The sequence below is a fragment of the Anomalospiza imberbis genome, chromosome 23 (genome assembly GCF_031753505.1).
Source record: "Anomalospiza imberbis isolate Cuckoo-Finch-1a 21T00152 chromosome 23, ASM3175350v1, whole genome shotgun sequence".
Classification (NCBI taxonomy): Eukaryota; Metazoa; Chordata; class Aves; order Passeriformes; family Viduidae; genus Anomalospiza; species Anomalospiza imberbis.
The window spans coordinates 971,331-992,347 of record NC_089703.1 but is presented as its reverse complement, the minus strand read 5'-3'; the positions used below and the strand labels follow the sequence as shown (position 1 = coordinate 992,347).

At 57.5% G+C, this 21,017-nt stretch overlaps 4 protein-coding genes across 4 annotated transcripts; 1 reads left to right on the top strand and 3 right to left on the bottom strand.

The window, feature by feature from the left end:
- Positions 1 to 4,068: 4,068 nt before the first annotated feature.
- Positions 4,069 to 6,406, bottom strand: CAMK2N1 (calcium/calmodulin dependent protein kinase II inhibitor 1). Its single transcript, XM_068171854.1, has 2 exons — positions 6,087 to 6,406; positions 4,069 to 5,247 (listed from the first exon to the last, which is right to left on the bottom strand). The coding sequence occupies exons 1-2, from the start codon at positions 6,244 to 6,246 to the stop codon at positions 5,177 to 5,179; spliced, it is 231 nt and encodes a 76-aa protein (XP_068027955.1). The 5' UTR covers positions 6,247 to 6,406; the 3' UTR covers positions 4,069 to 5,176.
- A 2,287-nt stretch (positions 6,407 to 8,693) lies between these two features.
- Positions 8,694 to 12,091, bottom strand: MUL1 (mitochondrial E3 ubiquitin protein ligase 1). The gene is made up of 4 exons (XM_068171348.1): positions 11,945 to 12,091; positions 11,759 to 11,846; positions 10,743 to 10,863; positions 8,694 to 10,037 (listed from the first exon to the last, which is right to left on the bottom strand). The coding sequence occupies exons 1-4, from the start codon at positions 12,062 to 12,064 to the stop codon at positions 9,317 to 9,319; spliced, it is 1,050 nt and encodes a 349-aa protein (XP_068027449.1). The 5' UTR covers positions 12,065 to 12,091; the 3' UTR covers positions 8,694 to 9,316.
- Positions 12,092 to 13,236: 1,145 nt separating this feature from the next.
- On the bottom strand, positions 13,237 to 14,628 carry FAM43B (family with sequence similarity 43 member B). The gene has a single exon (XM_068171355.1). The coding sequence runs from the start codon at positions 14,340 to 14,342 to the stop codon at positions 13,452 to 13,454; it is 891 nt and encodes a 296-aa protein (XP_068027456.1). The 5' UTR covers positions 14,343 to 14,628; the 3' UTR covers positions 13,237 to 13,451.
- A 2,959-nt stretch (positions 14,629 to 17,587) lies between these two features.
- On the top strand, positions 17,588 to 20,114 carry CDA (cytidine deaminase). Its single transcript, XM_068171356.1, has 4 exons — positions 17,588 to 17,934; positions 18,211 to 18,322; positions 18,599 to 18,656; positions 19,287 to 20,114. The coding sequence occupies exons 1-4, from the start codon at positions 17,760 to 17,762 to the stop codon at positions 19,398 to 19,400; spliced, it is 459 nt and encodes a 152-aa protein (XP_068027457.1). The 5' UTR covers positions 17,588 to 17,759; the 3' UTR covers positions 19,401 to 20,114.
- Positions 20,115 to 21,017: the final 903 nt, after the last annotated feature.

Sequence of the window (21,017 nt, the reverse complement as noted above, 5' to 3'; positions counted from 1 at the left end):
GCAGAGCCTGGTACTCTTCTCAGGTTTGGGTTTTATCTGAACATCTGCTGCTGCATTTGTCTTCAGCTGGAAATTCTCTCATTTTTTGGGTGAGGTGTCTCCCACTTGTTATTGTCATGCAACAGTTTGACACCTGGAGCAGTGTGTAAATGAAGATGTCTGATGTTTCCCTCCTAAGTGGGAACGGCTGTTTAGAATATCCTAGAAAATTTTAACTCCAGGCAAAATGAAAATGAGGAGCCTGGGGAGGCAGGCAGCTCCACTCCCAGGCTCCCCGAGGCAGCAGCAGCAGGGATTTAGGGATTTTCTTGCAGAATGTTCCCAAGGTAAGGAATGCCACATCATGGGAGTGTCTTCTTGACCCCTCCATAAAATTCCTGGTGAGCCCAGGAAGGCTGCTGCGTGTGGGGCAGCATTTCCCTGTCCTCTGGAGATGTTTAGCTTTGGGTAGGACACACAAAATTCCTGCCAGTGCTCAGCACAAGTCTGGGCAGCTCAGTGGCTTGACCAGATTTGGGAAAAGTGTCCCTGTTCCCTGTGGGGTCCCGGCGTGGGGATGCCCCTGGAGACACCAACAGAGCTCAGGGACAGCTCTTCCCTGCCCTGCCTTTCCCCAGCTTTCCCGCCTCTGGGGACTTGCCCGTTTTAGACTTTTGGGTGCCAATGTGTGTCCAAATGTCCTGCCTGAAAAAATCAGCCGGGAGCACAGAGCCTCAGTGGCCTCTAGTGGCTGTGGGACAAAGATCCCAGGAAAGGGGGACCCACAGCCCCCCCAAAGCCCTCCAAACAAGCAGCACTGGGGGTCCATCCCACCAGAAGCCACTCTTCCCATGGGGAGACCCAAAGACAAAGGTAAAGCCCCCAAAAAAGCTCCGAGGCCATGACTGATGGGGGAGCGTCCAGCAGGAAGGTGCTGCATCCCAAATCCCTCTTGGCCCCATTCCCTGGCAGGGATGGATGGAGAGATTTTGGGCAGCCATTGGGTTTTTCTCATTCCTGTGTTAAAAAGCAGGAAAAGAAAACCAAGTTTTTAAGGAAAGTAAATTTTTTTTCGCATCTTTTTCCATTTTTCATTTTTCTAAAGCGTATTTTCTGTCTAACGCCACAGTACAAAACATGAACCCCAGCGGTGAAAGCAGTTGAGCCAATGGATCAAAAAGGGTTTGATTCCGTTAAAATGACCGGGTTTGTGTCTTCTCCACCAAAGGTCACTAAAGCTGCTTCCTTCTGAGTAATTGTGATTTTTCAACAAGGGAAGAACTGACCCATTTTATTCCCCAAACCCACGGCATTTGGGGGTAGGATGGAGCATCCCCTTCTGCAGCCCATGCTGTCCCTCCTCGCTCCCCCCCATGATAAATAAATTACTTTAGGAGTGCTGGCCTAGTTTAACATGCCCTAGTTTTGATGGAGGAGGGGAAAGAAAAAAAAAAAAAAAGAGAGAGAGAGACTATTTATTTTGGGCAGTTGCTTCATGGGCGTCCTTTTGGGAAGAGCTTCGGGGGACTCACCCACTCCCCCTGCTCCGCTTTGCCCTGGCTGCAACACACTGCCCTCAATTTTGGTTTCTTTTTCTGAGTTACTGCTTAGGTGATGTGGAAATGAGTGGTGGAGACACTGATCCAGCCCCAAAATCGTGGTCCATTGCTCTGAGCCCCCCCTGGACTGGTGCCACGCCAGGGGGCTTCCAGGGGCTGATGCCTCGAAGTCTGCGGAACACGAGCAGCTTCAGAAGTGAATGAAGATACACCCTGGTTCTGAGTGTAAGCGGTCAGGGTTGGCTTTGCTGCAGGAGCAACTGTGTTAGCACCTTCCCCCAACACCAAAATCCCTGGGAAAATGGGATTCAAGCCTGTGTTTGGGCATGGGAGTGGGATTTCACAAGTGCTCTGGGTGTCGATGGGACCTTTGCACCTCTCTCGTCCCTCCCGCATCCCGCTCTTCCAAAGGTGCCAAGTTTCCCCGGTAAATAAACCTGCAAATGGCTTTTTTCTATACATTTTATTTTTTCCTCCCTTTTTTCCCACCCCTGCCAAAACAAGCAGCCCATATGGGCAGGGTTGGGTGGGGATTTTCGCAGTTTCCATGGGGATTTGGCTCTGGAGCTGCTGGGTGCTGGCTTCTGGGGTTTGGTTCGGTTTTTTTTTCCCTCTGATCCCTGTAACCGGAGCGTGGTGATGGCACCAGGCTCCCTTCCCGGCTCCGGCATCTCCCAGCCAAGGTCACCGGGGAGACCGTAGGCAGCCGCCGCCTGCGTTGGGCCATCTGTTAAATAATGTATGCAATAAACTCCTGCCCCGGGGCCAGCTTAATCCTTAAATCCTCCTTCAGAATACCATCTCCTGGCCGTGCGGGATGCCCGGCTCGGTCTCTTGGGCGCATCTTTCCCACCATTCCTCGTGAATGCCCCTCTCCTCGCCCCTCCATCCCGCATCCTCCCGTACGCGATCTCGCCGGGCTCTCCTGCTCCATTATTTATGTGCTGTGCATGAAAGATGCATATAAAAGAGCGGTTCATAATTTAGCAGAATCTCCTCTTCTTTCAGCCTCCCTTCCCCCTCTGGCTTCAGGCTTTCTCTGGATCATTACCGGCCTCTCCCGGGCATCCAAGTGCTTTTGGGGGTATCCCGGGGCTGTGTCTGTGCCCCATCCTCGGATCACCCATGGATGGGTCTGGGTTTCAGGGTGGTTTAAGTGCTCAGAGGTCTTTTGATGTATGGAATAAAGTGGGAAATTTGGTTTAGCAGACACATAGATGAGGTTTTTACAAAAAAAAAAAAAAAAAAAAAAAAAAAGGAGCTTTTTGGTGAACTTAATTACCCCGGTGCTGCATCCAGCCCATGGTTTTGTGTCTGACGAGCTCCCGGGTGCTGTGTCCTTGGCACATGTGGGATGCTTGGCTCCTCTCTGGCTATGTCTGCTCTTCCACAGCCCTGGGCTCACCCCCAGATGCTGACTGGGGCAAAACCCGTTAGTTTGGGAGAAAAAAACCCTCCCTTCTGGGGACCATCTCATGGTTTGGAGGTGCAGAAAGGTACCCCATTCCCCTGGGTCCCCCAGGGGCCAAAACTGTGTGTAATGTGTCCAACCCACACAGCCACGACCTCGGAGCTGAACTTGCTGGGGAAAATTTGAAAATAATTCAGGATTTTTCAAGGGAGCAATTTAGCAAAGCTCTTCATCATATCCTGGATGTGGGAGAGCCTGTGTGGATTAAAAATGGAGCAATAAATAGCAAAGGTGGTGGGGATGAGAGCATTGTGCAGCTTTCACACCCCAGCTCCCTGTGCCACCCCAAATTAATCCATCTGCCCCCCAGGTCATCATCCTGTACAAATCCCAGCTCAGCAACATCCTGCTTTTATTGCAATATATGATTTTCTTTGCAATGAAATCCCACCCCTGGACCTGTTTCTCATCCGTGATTATATTCTTGCTCCCCGGGCACAAAGGTCGGCTCGTGCCCTCGGTGGCGTGGGCAGAAGGGATAATGGCCTTTTTTAACACCGGGATTTGGGTTTTGGGGGGAAGGAAGGCAATACTGGAAGGGAAATGCCCATTTTCCACAGCTTTTCCCATCAGAGGAGGGGAAGCCACCTTTAATTCCCCATTCCCAACAGCCACTCTCAGGACCCAATGTTGAATTTTTCCATTAAATTTGTGCCCCTGAAGTGATTTCCCATCAAACAAAAAAATCCCACAAATAAATACTAATTGCAATTAGTTATTTAACATGAACAAGGGTCTGTGCTAGAGAGTAGGGAGGTTTTCCTAAGTTATTTTGGGATTATTTGGGGGGACAGGGAGGGATGCTCATGCTGCTTGGCCCTGGCAGCCCACGGGAAAACACGGCAGATCCGCATTTATATTTTTTTTTTCCATTTTGTTTCATTTTCCTTTTTATTCGGACATTGCAGAAATAGCCCTGTGTAGTGGATAAAAGTGCAACATACACAATATTTAAGAAAAGGAGGAAAGAAAAACCTGCCTTGAGGTCTGTCAGTCAATTGCAAACAGAAACAAGAACCAAGCCCAGGCGCCAGAGGCGCTTTATGTCCCCCACCCCCCCCCCCCCCCGCTTTTTTTTTTTCCCTTTTGTTTTTATGCACGTCATGCAAAATAGTTAAAAAGAAAGATTAGAAAAGAGAAGTCAGAGAAAACCCCACGAGAGATCAACCGAGCCCTGGAAAGAGCAGAAAGCTCCGAGTGCTGCTCGTCTCGGGGAGGGAATCGCTGCCCTCCAGCATCTCCAAGTGTTTGGCACTCTTGTGATTACATTAAATAATTTCTTTTATATATATGTTTTAATACAGTCTATTAAATAGAGGAAACTGCCACAATATAAGGGAAAAAAAACCAAGATCACCCACACTACAGACTGCATGGTAGTTAGAAAAGCTGAGCGTCCCCCCCACCCCCCGTACATATAAAATCTGTCCCTTTGCTCACAGCAACCAAGAAGTACAAGCTTTAAAAAATAAACCAGCAATTCTTCCTTCTTGCCTTTCCTTTATAAAAGTTTTGGTTTTCCCCCTCAACAACCTTAAAACGTGACTAAAATTAAATATATATATGTATCTATTTTATATAATTTCCCAACATCCAAAGACATCAACATAAAAAAAAAAAGAAACTCATACGGAAGGGGATAGCGTGGTACATCCAAGTGCACGGATTCATTTTTGCAAGATTAAATCATGTAAACAAGGTGCCCGCTGGGAACAACCCTGGCCGGAGGGAGACTCCAGGGGCTGTTCCCCCCACTCCCCCATCTCCCGCTGCCCCTTTCCTCTTACCCCCCGATCTAGCGCGGCACAAGGTTCATCAGCCCGAGAAAAGCGATCCCGAGTAACTCAGAGCCGCGGCGTGACTCCTCCGTCCATCCCTCGGGGCGGGGGGTTTGAAGCAGGTGACTATTTTCCCGATTACACAGATATATTTTAATTTATTATCATTTTTGAATTCGTGGCTGGGCTCGGGCTCGCTCGCCGCCCTCCCCTCCGCGCGTCTCCGGAGGGCAGGACGAGCCGCGGCGCCGCGGGACCGCGGGCGGGCGCGGACGGCGTTCCCGGCGCTCGGCGGTCGCTGCGGTGTTGGGGGTTATTTTCTGCCGATCACCTGTGCCATTGTAAACCGACCCCACCCCGGGCCTCAGCCCAGCGTCCCCAGGGAGGCTTTAAACACCGGGAGGGGCCTTTTCGGAGAGGTTTTGCAGCACATCATCAATTCTATCATCTTCAATAACCACTAGAAAGCAGAAAGAAACAGAAGCGCGATGAATTTTCTGCCGCCGTGCTCCCCCCGCCCAAGGTCACCCTGGGGGGTGGGTTGGAGGGGTCCCACATCCCTGGAGTGGCTGCTGGCAGAGCTACACGGCGCCCGACACGCCGCAGGGTGCCTGGTGCACCGTGTCCCGTCCCCAGGGAGCGTCCCCAGTATCGCACGCCCCGGCACTGGTGCCCTGTCCCTGGGGACACTTAGCAAAGGACATGTCCCCAAGGAAGGTCCCCTCACCTCTGTGCCCTGCAGATGATTCCCCAGGGAATGTCCCCTGTGCCGGAGGAAGATCCCTGCTGCCCTATACCCGGACAAGTGCCCAGTGCACAATGTCCTGTCCCCAGGGAAGGTCCCGGCTACCCAACACCCCGGTGACAGTCCTTGGGACGTGATGCCTGACATCCTGCAGGGAGTCTGGTGCATCGTGCCACGTCCCCGGGGACGCTTCCCGGTGCCCTGCATTCCCGAAAGGTGCTTGATGCCCCAACCCTGGGGAAGATCCACGGAACACGATGCCCAACATCCCTCAGGGAGCCCGGTGCACCATACCCTGTCCCTGGGGACCGTCCCCAGTGCCCTGCATCCCTGGAGAAGGTCCTCGGGATGCGATGCCTGACATCCTCAGGGAGCCCCGGTCATCATGCCCCGTCCCTGAGGAAGGTCCCCGGTGTCCCGCATCCCCGGGGAACCTTCCCCGGTACACGATGCCCAACACCCCGCGGGATACCCGTTGCATCCCGCCGCATCCCTGGGGCCGTGTCCCGCATCCCGGGCAGCTCCCGGTACGCCCCGGTCCCTCCGGCACCCACCTCTCTTGCTGCGGCCGATCTGCCCCAGCTTGGGCGGCCGCTTGCCCTGCCCGCCGGCCAGGAGTCCGTCGCCGCCGCGGAGGCGAACGGGGAAGGGCAGCTGCCCCACGGCCGCGTCCCCCGCCAGCTGCCCCTCGCCGTAGGGCGGCCCCTCCGACATGGGGGCGGCGGGGGGGGACCCGCCGCCGCCGCCGCCCCCCGACAGCCTCCCGGGGCGCGGGGCCCGCGGGCCCGGGGCAGCGGCGCAGCGGGCGCGGGGCAGCCGCCCCGTCACATCCCGGCCCGGCCGGCGCTGCTCGCGGCTCGGCGGCTGCGGCGGCGGCTCCGGCGGCGGCGGCGATAGAGGAGCGGGAGGCGGGACCGGGCGGGGCGGGGCGGGACCAGCTCGGCCCCCGGCACCGGCGGCGGCACCGCCCCGCGGGCTGATCCCGCACCCCGGGGATCCCCGGGACTGCCGTGCCGCCCGCCCCGCAGCGTCCCCGGGGAGCGCGGAACAGCCTCAAGGAGCCCGGGCCTGCCCGGCAGGCTCCCCGCGGAGCCCGGAGCTGTCCCGGAGCATCCTCGGGGTGTCCCACAGCATCCCTGGAGATCCCAGAGCTGCCTAGCAGACACCCTGCGGAGCCCGGAGCTGTCCCGGAGCATCCTCGGGGTGTCCCACAGCATCCCTGGAGATCCCAGAGCTGCCTAGCAGACACCCTGCGGAGCCCGGAGCTGCCCCGCTTCATCCTCAGGATTCCCCAGCCTGCCCCTCAGCATCCCTGGGGAGTCCGGAGCTGCCCTGCAAGGACTCATGGAGAGCTTAGGTGGCCCCACAGCACTTTTGGGGAGCCCAGGACTGCCCTACAGCCGCATCAGGGGAGCCTAGACTACCCCAGAGACACATTTAGGGAGTTCAGAGTGGGCCCCCCTCAGCCACTCCTGGGAAGTCTGGAACTGACCCCTCCACACCCCTGGGGAGCCCAGCGCCAGTTCCCAGGAACCCTGGGCACAGCCCCACGTGCCCTGCCGAGCCCAGCAGAAATGAGCCATCTGGGGGCCTCTGGCACTTTGTGGGGGGCTGCAGCGTGGGGGGACTGGGTGTGCTTGGCTGTGGGCCCCCAGGACCCGTCCCTGCACGAGCCTTTCCTGGGGCACTGCAGGAGGACTTCTGAGTCACTGTGAGCTTTCCATGGGGTTTTCCATGCAGTCTCCGCAACAGCGTGGGTCATTGGGGTTATTGCCTGGCAAAGTGAGGGATGGGAAGGTTGGGGATAACATTTTGAGACAGACCACTGCTATGTTGGGGTGTTCAGGCATCTGTGGTGCATCTCCCACAAAGCGGAGCAGGAGGACAGTAGCAACAGCAGCAAAGAACCTGCAAGGCTGAGTTACAGGATTTCCCTGGAATCGGGAGCCTGGCTCATTTTGAGGCTGAGAAGAAAGGAAGGACAGGGCGCCTGGTGGTGCCAGGGCTGGGGTGCACTGTCCTGGGGCTGCTCCCATCTCCAAAGCCCTCGTTTGCTGAACTCCTCAGCGCCCAGAGCTGCACAAGCCCCTCTCCCCTGCACTCCCGCCCGCCCCCGAGCTGTCAGCTCCTTACATAAGGTTGCGGCTACGCCCGAGATATCACAGGGAAAGCTTGGGAACAGGAGGCGAGGGGTAATGGGGAAGCGCAGCCCCTCCAAGGCGTATTTTTAGGCTTTGCCTGATGCTCCATTCCTGGGCAAAACACCGAAGCTAGAGGCCGTGTCATGCTCTGGTCTGAGGGGGATTGACCTCCCCGCTGTCCCCAGTGAAGGGGTGAGGCTTTTTGGGGTGGTCGTTCCCCTGAAGAGGGGAGACACCTCTTCCAGCAGAGGGGATTCTGTCGTTTCAATCTGTGTGCTGGGTTTTGGGGCTGCAGTGTGGCTTCTCGAGCTGTGTTTCAGCTGTTCCCTCTGGGATTGGTTTGCAGGCTGCCTCGCCCTGCAGGCAGCCACCGCCATCTAGAGCTGGTGGGACACGGCCCTTTCCCGGCACTGGAATAACCAGGGACCTGCTGCTCCTCAAAATCCAGCCGTGGATTTGTGCCTCACAGCCAGAATGGCCTTCGGACACTGCCCGGCTGCTCTGGTTAACGTTTAATGAGGAAACAACCCATCATTTTCACTGTGAATTCAGGGGTTTTTAAATGCCAGTCGATGGGAATGTTTCTTTTTAAATGTGCCTGGGGGATTTGGATGGCTCTGCCTGGAGCAGGGGTGCCCAGGGGCTGCCTCAGTCCTGGGGTTTTCAGCTGCTCCTAGTGGAGGCTCCCTCATTCCCCAGGAATGTTTATCTAATTGTCCTCTGCAGGAAATGTTAATTGCAGCAGCACCTTGGGTCCATTAACCCTCTTGGGTGCATATGAGATTTATAGCAAAATAGGAATGTCAGGGAAAGGAATTTTCTTTTTTTTGTGTCAGTTTGGGGGTTTGCCACCACCTGTGTCGTGAGGGGACAGCAGTGACTGTCATGTCCAGTGCCAGGGGGACAGGTTCCCCCCAACTCAGCCAAGCTCCACCATGGCTCGGGATGATCCAGGCTCACCATGTCCACCTCAGGGAGGACAAACCTCACCACTCTCATGGAAATAATCCAACACAGGCACACCTTTCATCCTATTTTATTACTTCACACCCCGTTTGCTATCCCAAGGCAAGCCAAGCACAGCCATCAGCCATTAGCCACAGCATTCTCACATCCCCATCCTCACACCCTGGTGTGACAAAGCCATTGTGGGGGGATCACAGAATTACCTGTGTTCACAGCCCCTGGTACAAGCTCTCCCACAAATCCTCCTGCTCCGTTAGGCCTTGCAGCTCTCTGGAAGCCTCACAGGAATTCTGCAGCCTTCCAGAGCCCTCAATACATTTTATTTCTGTTTTCCCCATGTTTTTATTAGCTGGGTAAGGGGCTGCAGGCTCTGTAACGATGACACAAACCCTGCAAGTCCAAACCTTACCAGAAGAGCTTCAAGCTGCATCTTCCCCCCAACACCTCACCCTTTGCAAGGAATCATCTCTCTCAAAAACACCTCCAGATTATAGCGTGAGCCCCGATCAGCTGCAGAGTCACCTTTTCAGACTCAGCTCTGCCCCCCTGGTGAAGCACCCACTCCCTCAAGCTCACTCCCCTATCCCAAAACCTACCACCCAAGCAGCAAGGCGACAAAACCCCTTTGCCAGTGGCAGCTTTAAATCCAAAGTCTTCCCCCCGAGAACCACAAAGAATTAACTGTTGTACAAGGGAACCACCCTGGTGATGCCCTGCCTGCAGATTGGGCACTTTTTGGGCTTGGGAAGAGCCTGGTAGCACTCGTGGCAGGAGCAGATGTGGCCACACTCCAGGAAAACGCAGGATTTGGTGCTGCTCAAGCAGACCACGCAGGCGTTTTTGAGGATCTCCCCCCCCTCGGTGTTCGTCAGGCGCTCCTGGGCCTGCCGGAACTCCTCCTGCATCTGCCGGAGGCGCTGTCTCTCCCGGTGGTGCCGGTACTGCTTCCGCAGGAGGAAGAACAGCACGGCACAGGTGGCAAAGCCGAAAACGACCGTCAGGATTTTCCAAAACCGGACGCTGGACTCTTGCTTCTGCAGCAAGGACTCGAAATCCAGGGAGCTCAGGTAGTAAGGCATGCCCTGCTTTGGGGGCTGCAGCTTGATGGTGGCGTTGTCCAGGACCAGCTCCCCCACCCCAGTCAGGGCTGTGCCCACCTTCAGCATCTGCTCCGTCTCCTGGATGCCCTTGGGACGCTCCCCACTGATGTAGTGGCCGATGACGTCCGTGAAGGACTGCACAGAGGGGTGGAATTTCTCATACACCGTCTCCAGGCTGAGCTCGGCAGCGTCCAGAGGTTTCATCACCCGCACGGCGACGCCGGCACCGTCCTCGGCAGGGACCAGGTCAAAGGGAGTGGTGTTGGTTCTCTGGTGGATGATCTTCTCATAGTCGTTCCTGCGGAGGGAGAAGGGGGGGAAGGGAACTGACTGCCCCTGATGGGAAACACAGCCTGGGATGACCTGCTGGTTCTGGGGACTGCCAGATGGGACATGCCCTGAGTGGAGCTTCTTTGATGGGGGTCTCTGGAGAACACCTTTCCCCTCATGGCACTGTCCAGGTGTGCACGGGGCCACTCCACCCCCATCTCAGTGCTCCACAAGTAGTGGGGGCTTCCCCCATCCCCACCTGCTTCCTCCTCACCTGCCTGTGGCATTCCCAGCTGTCAAAAACCATCCCGTGAGGGGAGGCACCACGTGCCACACATCCCAGTTCGGTAAGTGTTACCAAATGCTCATCAAAGAGCATCACTGGGCTCTGCTTCAGCAGCTCTGTGACCCCTGGGTGTGGGGATCGTCCAAATCCAGTTAATTTCTGTTCTGCAAGTGGGTATTTTTTGGAAACGCCATCCTCTGGTGGGGTAACAAGGTGGGGCTGATCAGTGTTCAGCCCGTGTTGGGTTACTCGACGTGCTCTTCTCCTCCAGCCCCTCTGTGAAAGCCCTAAAATCAGCCAAACCCCCCGTTATGGCAGCTGTCGCTGTGGGGGCTACTTTGGGACCCAGCTTTGAGGCACTTGGTCACTCTGGCCATGTCTGAGGCCATTTCAGGGTGTCAGACCCCCCAAGGGCACCACAGGTGTTTGAGGGTGCCAGGCACATACCAGAGGTGGGTGGTTCTGTTCCACACCATCTTGTGCTCCTGCAGAGTCAGCCTCTGAACCACGCCCTTGCAGCTCTCCACAAACTGACTGCTCAGGGTGTCCTTCACCGACCGCACCACACCTGGAACGGGAGCACAAGGGCCAGCTGAGGGCTCCTTAAACAAACCCTGGGCAAGGGCTGGGAGTGACAGGACCATGGGGAATGGCTTCAGTGGGCTGCTAGGAAGAAACCCTTTCCTTCCTGTGGGGGTGAGGAGGCCCTGGCACAGGGTGCCCAGAGAAGCTGTGGCTGTCCCTGGATCCCTGGAAGTGCCCAGGATGGACAGGGCTTGGAGCAACCTGGGACAGTGGAAGGTGTCCCTGCCCGTGGCGGGGGGTGGGACTGGATGAGCTTTAAGGTCCCTTCCAACCTTTAAGGCCTCTTTAATTCTAGAATTCTAAGATGGAGGCAAAAGGGCTGAGAGCCCGTATTTTCTGCTGTCAGGAGTCTGTGGCTGCTTGGCAGGGGGGAAATGACGTGATGGGCACCGGAGGGGGAGCTGGGGATGAAATCCCCCGGTGAGGAGCAGCTGTGGGGCAGGATGTGCCCCCCGCCCCCATCTGGGGCACCGCTTCGGGTCCTGTTTGAAAGAAATGAGGGATTTGTCTTCACAAACAAACTGTGGGTCTGCTGGTAGATAAAACTAGATACTGAGAGATAAAGGAAACAATGGGAAGAACCATAAATGCCACAGGAATTCCACTGACTGACCCAAGGAAAAGGAAAGGGGGGGTGAGGTTATACATTAGAAGGGGGTCCCAGGTATCAGGCATTTCGGGAAGTCTGTACCTTTCAAGTGCCTCAGCCAATAGGGAAAGCGAGAGAGAAAGGGGAATAAAAAGGAGGCTGCATCTTCTACTAATCTGAGAGACCCCATGGGAAATGCCCATGACCTCTCCCTTGATTCGAATAAAGTTACAGGACTCCTCTGTCTCCTTTTTGGACATAAACCGCTGGGGTTTGTACACGACCCTACCTTCTATGACCGCATAAGGCACGCAGCGTCCGGGCGCCTCCAGCAGCAGGGCCCGCAGGTCCCCGTCCAGCCGGACCTTCCTGGCGCCCTGCGGGGAACGAACACAGGCCGCGGCTCAGCCGGCGCGACCGGGCCGCGGCTCGGGGCCCGGGCAATACATTCCCCCGTCGCACCCCTCAGACCCACCTCGAGCCCGCTGGCCACGCGAGCCTTCTGCCGGTAGATGGAGTAGAGCAGGGCGGTGATGGCGGTGCTGGCGGTCAAGAGCACGGCCTGCGCGGCCGAGGGCCGCCCGCCGCCCTCCATGGCCGCCAGGTTACCACGGCAACCGCCCGGCGCGCCGGCGCGTGGCGATGACGTCAGGAGCGGCGCTCCGGCAGCCGCAGCGCCGCCATCGAGACGGGGCGGTCCGCCGAGGCCGGGCGGGGGCTCCGCAGAGCCCTGCTGGGCCACAGCGGCGGCGGCTCAGATCCCAGCCCCGCGGAGCTTTAGGGGGATAAATCCCACCCTTGGGAGTTTACGGGACGGGTCGCAGCCTCCCCACCCCTTTAACCCCACCTCCACCCTGGGCTCTTGCGGAGGACATCAAACTCCAGCCTCACCAGCTTGCGAGGGGGATTAGCCCAAATCCCAGCCATCCCTTAGGATCTTGGCGGATGGCCCCAAATCCTAATGCCCCCAGTGCGGGGGAAGAGCAACCTCCGTACCCCACCACCACCTTGGGGGTGGGGGAACAACCCAAATCTCACTCTTGGCTAAGTTTGCAGGGGCAGTGGTCAGACCAAAGCCTGTCCCCCCGTGGCTGCGAGGGGATGTCTCCCCAAATCCCAGCCCTACAGCCCCTTGGGGAAGGGGTTACAACCCCTCACTGGGCTCTGGGGCAGCAGCACCACGCGGCCCCCACTGCGAGGGCTCAGCCTCAGGACGCAGCCCCCAGCCCCACTTCGCAGAGTCCTTTTCCAGGCTCACAAAGGGCCATGGCAGGGTGGCAGGTCCCTGCTGGTGGGGACACAAACCCCCCTCCCCCAACGCCCACTCCCCCCCCAGTTTCCTTACCATTGCTTATTCTGGGAAAGCAGCAAAAGGGGAAGAAAAAACCAGCATTTTTTTTTTTTTTTGTAAATTATTGATCTTCAGGCCCTTGGTGCTAATTTGGAGAGGGGGGAGTGGTGCAGGCGAGTTCTGCTCTCCAGTGAGGTCCAAGGGGCCCAAACCCCATCACTGCTCCCCCGACGTGGGCGGCACAGCCGCCTCCCCAGCTCTACATTTAAAAAATCAAGTTGCCATGACTACGCAGAGCAGCTCTCCTCCACCCTCGGAGCCGCAGGAAAGCACTGTAGACCCCGCAGCCCCCCTCCTTGGCTTGCCTTTCGAGGGGCAAATGCAATATAAACCCCCCAAACCGCCTCAGAGCAGCCGAGCTTAACTCTGTCGTCCGCCAGGGTCCGGGCAAGACACAGGCGCCGTCACACCGCAGAAAACACACATTCATTTTATTATTATGGCCGCTGTGGAGGAGGCACGAGAGCAGGTTCATGTGCGGGGCCGGGGGGGGTCCCTGGGTGCAAACCCACCCCCACCATGGGTCTTCCTGCAAACGGAGCCGCCGTCTTGTCCAGACTGAGCCCCGAGGAGGGTCCAGCACCGGCTCGGGGCGCAGGGAGGGCGCCTCGTGCGCCGGGACCGCCAGCGCTCAGCACACGGCGGCCCGGGGCCCGCGCAGGCTGCAGCCCCTCATGTCGCTGGCCAGCCGCAGCACGGCCGCTCGCTCGGGGTCCCCCAGGGGTGTCCCGGCGCCGAAGGCCTCCTCCTCCTCCTCCTCCAGGATGGAGCTGAGCCGAGGGGCGCAGCGGGCCCGCTCGGCCGGCGGGCGGTAGGGACACTTGGCGTTGAGCAGCCTGCGGAGGGGCACCAAGGGCACGATGGCGTCGCCCAGGAGCTGCTGCTGGACGTGGCGGAAATCGCTCTGTCTCTTGAGGCGCTTGAACTCGTTGAAGGCGGAGGCCGAGGTCTGGTAGAGGAGCAGGGCCATGGCGCGCGCCTTGTCGGCCTTGGAGACCAGCACGGCGTGGCAGCGCAGCACCACCGCCTTGTTCTTCACCTGGTGCCGGTACACCCAGGCGAACACCTTGGGGTGCCGGCGGTCGGCGGCGCAGTAGGTGATGCGGTGCAGCAGGTACGCGTGGCCCGGCCGGCGGGCCCCCTTCTCGCAGGGCGTCATGCGGATGCCATGAGGGCCCAGCGTCAGCGTCATCTTGGCCCCGCCGGCGCCTGCCTCGCTCTTGGCCCAGATCTTGCCCACCGCCTCCTCGGTGCAGCCCTCGCCCTTGGCGTGCAGGGTGACGGCGTTGCCCAGGTACCTCACCGTGTACGTCGGGTCCTCCTTGTTCAGCTCCACTTTCTGGCGCTTCCCGCGGAAGACGCTGCCCAGGCGCTCCAGCGGGCACTCGGGCAGCAGGTCCGGGCAGGAGCGGAGGAAGCCGGCCAGCAGCGCCGCGTAGCTCAGCCCCGGCCCCAGGCTCTTGGCTTTGCACTTACGTTCATTTTCCACCAGCACGAACTTGCTCCGGCGCCAGGGCAGCATCTCGGCTCCGCTCCGCTAATGCCGGCCTCGCTCGCAAAGCAGCGGGACCACCCCCCGAGCCCCGAAGCCGGTTTGGGGGCTGTCCCCGCACCCCCCGCGCAGGGGGTGTCGTCCCCTACCCCGGCAGCGGGACGCGGCCCCGCACCCGATCCGGCTGCCCACGGACGATGCGGAGCCGAGGAGCCGCCGCGTTCCGGGTGCCGCCTGCGCCTGATGCTGCGGGAGCGGCGGCGGCGGCGGCGGCTGCGGGGACGCGGCTCTCCGTGGGCTGCTCCACCTCCCCGAGCACGCGGAGAGCCGCCGGTGAGCGGCCCCGCCGGTGAACAGCCCCCGCCGGTGAGCGGCCCCGCCGGTGAACGGCCCCGCCGGTGAACGGCCCCCGCCGGTGAACGGCCCCGCCGGTGAACGGCCCCCGCCGGTGAACGGCCCCGCCGGTGAACGGCCCCCGCCGGTGAACGGCCCCCGCCGGTGAACAGCCCCCACCGGTGAACGGCCCCCGCCGGTGAACAGCCCCCGCCGGTGAGCGGCCCCGCCGGTGAACGGCCCCCGCCGGTGAGCGGCCCCGCCGGTGAACGGCCCCCGCCGGTGAACGGCCCCCGCCGGTGAGCGGCCCCCGCCGGTGAACAGCCCCCGCCGGTGAACAGCCTCCGCCGGTGAACGGCCCCGCCGGTGAGCGGCCCCGCCGGTGAGCGGCCCCACCGGTGAACGGCGGTGAGCGGCCCCGCCGGTGAACGGCCCCGCCGGTGAGCGGCCCCGCCGGTGAGCGGCCCCCGCCGGTGAACGGCCCCGCCGGTGAACGGCCCCCGCCGGTGAGCGGCCCCCGCCGGTGAACGGCCCCGCCGGTGAGCGGCCCCACCGGTGAACGGCGGTGAGCGGCCCCGCCGGTGAGCGGCCCCGCCGGTGAACGGCCCCCGCCGGTGAGCGGCCCCGCCGGTGAGCGGCCCCCGCCGGTGAGCGGCCCCGCCGGCTCCGTGCGCGCTCGCTCCGTACCTCGGCAGGGATGGGAAGCCGGGGGGAAGAATCAAGCGCCCATCCCCATGCAGCAGCCGGACCCCCAGCGCTGACACCCACCGGCGTGAGGGGAAATTCCCTGATTTCCCACCCGGGTGCGGGGTTGATTTTGGGAGGACCAGATGATGGCTTCTGACACTGGAACGACAAAACGGTGGGGTTTTCCCCCCCCAAATCAGTACGTTGCACAAGGGTGTGTGCCAGGATTTGCAGATCCTGCAGGTTTGCTGGCATTTTTTCTTCCAAACCTCCCATTTGCTCCTGTCATTTCGAAGCCAGTCAGACCTCCTTGCTGCTCCTCTCCTTTTGGGCTGAGATGGCTTTTAACCTGTTGCTTTTATCTCTGGCCAAGGCCCTAGGACAACTGCTCTTCAGGAGAAATTGAATGTTATTTCCCCAGGGCACAGCTCAGGAGGAATTTCTGGGGAGCACTGCAAGGTTTCAGCCCTGCAGTGGAGTCTGAGGCTGCTCCAGGATTCAGTGCCTTTGGCTCAAACCCTGATTTCCATCTTTTTTTTTTTTTTTTCTTACCATCTGGACGTAAAGCAGTGAGACCCCAGGGCTTGGGGATGCTCTGTTTGCCTTGGGATTGAAAAATGGGGGGGAGAAAGGGGTAAAATAACACCACATGCCCCCACTTTTAGTCTACTTGGGGAAGAAAATCTGAGTGGGGTGTTGCAGGGAACGGGAAGCCATTTCCTAGCAGCTTCCCAGATTTTCTGCAGTTTGAGTGAAGCAAATACAACCTTAAAATAGCAGCTTCACAGGCAGACAGCACCAGCCCCGCTCTCTCACTGCCGCGGCCTCGACAGCCTTGAAGGTTTTTGCAGCCAAAATAATAAAAAATGCATGAATTTGTCTGTTTTCAGCTTTTTTGATGCAAACATGGGCTGTGTGGTTTGCTCCCAGTGCAAGGATGGCTTTGGGGAGATGGCAATTAGGGAATTAGTGCTAATGAGGATGATTTCTACCCATGCTAGCCTCTGTCTTTCATAATTTCTATTCTTGCCCTCGTTGACTTGAGGTGAGGACTGTGTTTACTTGCTCGGTGTTCATATTGAGAGGGCAGGTGTGAACCCACCCTGAAAGCTTCTTTATTTACAGATCCCATATTCTTTGGGTCGGGGGCGGGGGGCTATGGTGTCCTTCTACACTGGTTTGATCCCACAGCACCACCCACAAGTTGCCCTCGGAGTGGTTTTCCTTTTTTCGCCCAGATTTTGGGGGGCAAGGGAGAATCTGCACCGCATTGTATATGGGGGGAAACAACCCGGATTTGCACTTGAAAGCTGTAAAAAAGGATTGTGGGCTGGTTCAGGGCTGCCAATCCCTCCTCTCACTCACTGCCCTGGCAAGTAGTGAACTGTCATTGCTGGGTTCCAGAATGAACAAGCACCCTGGCAGCGTGTGGGAGATGGGATTCCTGGTTATCCCTTGGACAATACCGATCTCAACATCCTAGCTTTGGTTTCTTGGGATGCCTGTGGTGGTCTCGCTGTGCCATACTCTATTTCAGCTCCTGGAGTTTCAGCCCCATCAGAAGCCACTCCCAATTTGGATGCTGCTTCCCAGACTGTTGTGGCTCCTCAGCAGCGACCCAGCAGCAAGATTTGCTGGCAAAACTAGCAGGTAAGGTCAAAATCCTCCCAAAATCCAACAAACTGGACAAAAATCACAGTGATAAATCCCTGGGGGCTATGACAATCATCCTTGCAGCTAGAAAATGGGGCAGGAAGCTCCTTGGGCAAGGGGAAAATAGAGAAATCTTTAATTAAAAAACAATTTGATGGTCACCTGGGAGCCCTTTATCTTTTGTGGGCTAATTCCCATGGAAGCACTGGCCAAACTGAATTTGGGCTCCAGCATGAGGGCATCTGAAATTGGGTTTTTGACCACCTGTGTCTTCAGCCAGTTTCCCCTGTTGCCTGTAGTTAGAAGACGTGGGAAATATTATTTTTTATGATAAAAATTTATTTATATATATTTTTTATGCTTTCAATCATATTAATTTATTTCTTTTGATCTCACTGATCAAGAGCAGTTGTTCCTTCCACCCAGGAATGATTTAAGGAATGATTTAAGGATTTTCCTGTGGAGCCACAAAACCAGTTTTGAACTGAGGAGGAAAAAAACCTCTGGGATGGCGGCAGAAAAATGTCCTGCTGGGACAGAGAAAGGAGGAAGTAAATAACGAAAACAAGAGAAATTGGAAAAATGAGACAGCAGGCAGGGAGAGGATGTGGGAATCCCTGAAGACGGTGCTTTGGGGGCCAGGGCTGTCCCTGAGGATGCTTCCCGGAGTTCAGCTGCGTGCCGGGGCGTTATCCCGGCGTCCCGGCCAGCCTATTTTCCAGGCGAGGAAATATTTAACCGCGGCGTCAGCGGGCAGGGCAGGCGGCTGCAGGAATGGAGGGAGGCGGGCAGCACCCGTTCCCTGCTGTCCCCCCGGGCCAGCCTCAGGGTGACCATCTCCAGCTCCTGCTGCGCCGCAGCCGGGAGGCCAAAAACTGCGCCTATTGCCCCTACAGCCAATTCCCGGTGGGAGCTGCACTGCTCACCGCCGGCGGGGAGATCTTCTCAGGTAAGATGGGGATCTGAGCCCCCCCCGGGGATTTTGGGAAGCCCCCAGCAAGCCTTGGGTCATGTATGAAGGTGCAGCGGGGTCATCCCGAGGTGCTGGTGTTGTGTGTCCTCCCCCGCTGCCTCTTGGCAGCCGCCATCCCGGACCGAGCCAAAGATCACGGCGGATGGGAAAATAAATAGGGGAAGCAGGGAAAATGGCTTTTCTTTGTCAATTCCCTGAGAAGAAAGGAGCTGGTGGGGTTTGAGATGGCTGATGCCGGGGTTGTCCCTGCAGGGTGCAATGTGGAGAACGCCTGCTACAGCCTTGGGATGTGCGCCGAGCGTGCTGCCATCCAAAAAGCCATCTCCGAGGGGCACACCAGCTTCAAGGCCATGGCCATCGCCAGGTGAGGGTGCTCCGAGGGCTGGAGTGGTGAGGGATGGGATGGGATGGGATGGGATGGGCACCCAGCAGGAGAACCCCTGCTGCTCCTCAGGGATAGCTTCTTTTGCAGCAGCCCCATCTTTTGGGGAGGGAAATAAAGTCTTCGCATGCTGTTTTTGGAGGAATTGAGGGACAAATCTGTTGTGGCTCTGTATTTTTCGGGGCATGAGGGTCTTCTGCAGGTGTTCTTCCCTCCTCTGACCTCAGGACTGAATGCTGTGCCCTTCTCCTTTCGCAGTGACATGGGGGACCACTTCATCACACCCTGTGGCGCCTGCAGACAAGTGATGAGAGAGGTGACAGCTCGTGTGGGGCTCCATGGCTCATTCCCTAATCCCAGACACCATCCCCTGACCCCAGGCATCTCCCCCTAAAACACCTGGAGGTACCAAGGAGGGTGCAACGCCCCATCCTCAGCCCCAGGGCTGGCTCCAGGCTCCTCAAAGTTCACTATCTCCTGGGAGAGGGATATTCCAACCCTGGGTGGGTGTTCATTAGCTCGCCTTCCAGGTGCAGGGTTTTGCCCTAGAGTCCTTGCTCTGGCAAGCCTGAAAATGGGGGTTTTCCTGCAAAAGCTGAGTTTCCCACAGATCCTTTCTGGCTCTTGTCTCCCTCCTCCACAGGAATCCCAGCACCCACAGCCCATTTTTGGGTTGTTAATATTTTTGTGTGGCAGGGCTCTGCTCGAGGGTCAGATTCAGCAGGTTCAGAGGCACTGGGGCTCACGCTGGTAGGGTAAAAACACAGGATCTGAGCCCAAAATATCCTCTGGGGGAGGTAATGCTGATAAGCCAACCCAAAATACATGCAATAGAGGGGGATGCTCCCTGTGAACCTGAAAAAAAGGGGTATGTGAGTAATTTGGGGAAGAAATGCCGGTTCTTCCCTCCTTCTCCCTCATCAGGCTCTTCTTTCTCCTCCTCCAGTTTGGCACAGACTGGGATGTCTACCTGACCAAAGCAGATGGCACCTACATTGTCAAGAGGCTGGAGGAGCTGCTGCCGCTCTCCTTTGGCCCTGAGGACCTGAAGAAGGTTTGAGCAGCGTGGCCATCACCAGCCTTTGCCCTTAGGCACAGGGGACAATGGTTTTCCCTGATTCTCTCAGCCTGTAAGCAACTTTTTGGGAACAACACAGTGGAAAATTTGTTTATACTGTTAAGTTGCCTGTTCCTCTGGCTCATCTTCTGATTCAGTGTTGATTCACAGACTCCAGCTCCACCTTGCTCCGAGGAAATGGCAGAATCAAATCATAGAAATTCCCTGTTATTAGTAAAAAAAGCATCCAGACATCTCTGTAGGCAAGGGAGGACATGGGTTTGATGCAGAACTCAAACAGGCTTTGGTACAGAAACCACTCCTGAATAATGCAAAATCATTGCTTGGGAAAGTGCTGGATTCTTCAGCTCTAAAAAGAAGTGAAAGCAAGAAGGAAAAGGCCCATCAGCCCCAGAAGTAATTAGTGACCCAATACAGATTAGGTAGATTGCTGGAACAGGATGGTTATTACACTGACAGTGTCCTTTGCTCCTTTCTCCCCAGCTTGTTTTCCTTGCTTTTATTCTGTTTGGGGTGAAGAAGAGGACGAGGAGTTTTTGGGGACTTCTGGAGGGTTTTGTATCTCCAGGATAATGCCATTTGTTGATCGAATATTGATTTATAATACAATGATAAATGAATTAATTACATTTCCCAGCCAGCGCTGGGTTGAGCATTTCTGCCATGCCCAAGTGAAATAAAAGCAGTTCTGGTTTATCTCCTGCAGTTGTAGCAAGTGATGAAACAGGGAGTGGGGTCCCAGGGCTGTCCTGCAGCCCAGGCAGGGCTGGGGGGTGCTGGGTGTGCCCTGAGAGCCTCGTGAGGTTCAACAAAGCCGAGCGCAAGGTGCTGGTCAGGACAAGCCCTCAGTACCTGTACTGGCTGGAGGATGGAGACCACTCCTGCTGGGAAGGACTTGGAGATGCTGGTGGATGAGAGGCTGGATGTGCCTCGGCTGTGGGGCTGATCCCACAGCATGGGCAGCAGGGGAGGGAGGGATTCTGGCACAGGGTGCTCAGAGAAGGTGTGGCTGCTCCATCTCTGCAAGCCAGGTTTGGATGGGGCTTGGAGCAAGCTGGGATAGTGGAAGGGGTGGAACAGGGTGGGCTTTGAGGTCCCCTCCAGCCCAAACCAGTCTGTGATTGTGCGATTTGATGATTCCACACACTGGGCTGTGCCCTGGCTGTTCCCAGGGCAGTGCCGTGCTCCATGCCAAGGCGCTCCCAGCTGTGGCATCCATGCCCTGCATTGCACAAGGCTTTACCTTGTCTGAACCCTGCTCTGTGCCCTGCTCCATGACCCGTTCCATCCCTGCTTGATGCCCCACTCCATGTCCCCTTCCATGTCCTGTTCAGTACCACACTCCACACCTGCTCCATTGCTCTGTGCCCCATTCCCCGTCCCATTCCCCTGCCCTGCACCCTGCTCGTCTCCATGCCCATTTCCACACTTCACTCCATGCCCATTCCCTGCCCCACTCCATGCCCCTTTCCACACTGCACTCCCTGCCCCACTCTGTTCCCCATTCCCTTCCCCATTCCCTGCCCCTCTCCCTCCCCATTCCCTGCCCATTCCCCGACCCCTCTCCCTCCCCATTCCCTGCCCATTCCCCGACCCCTC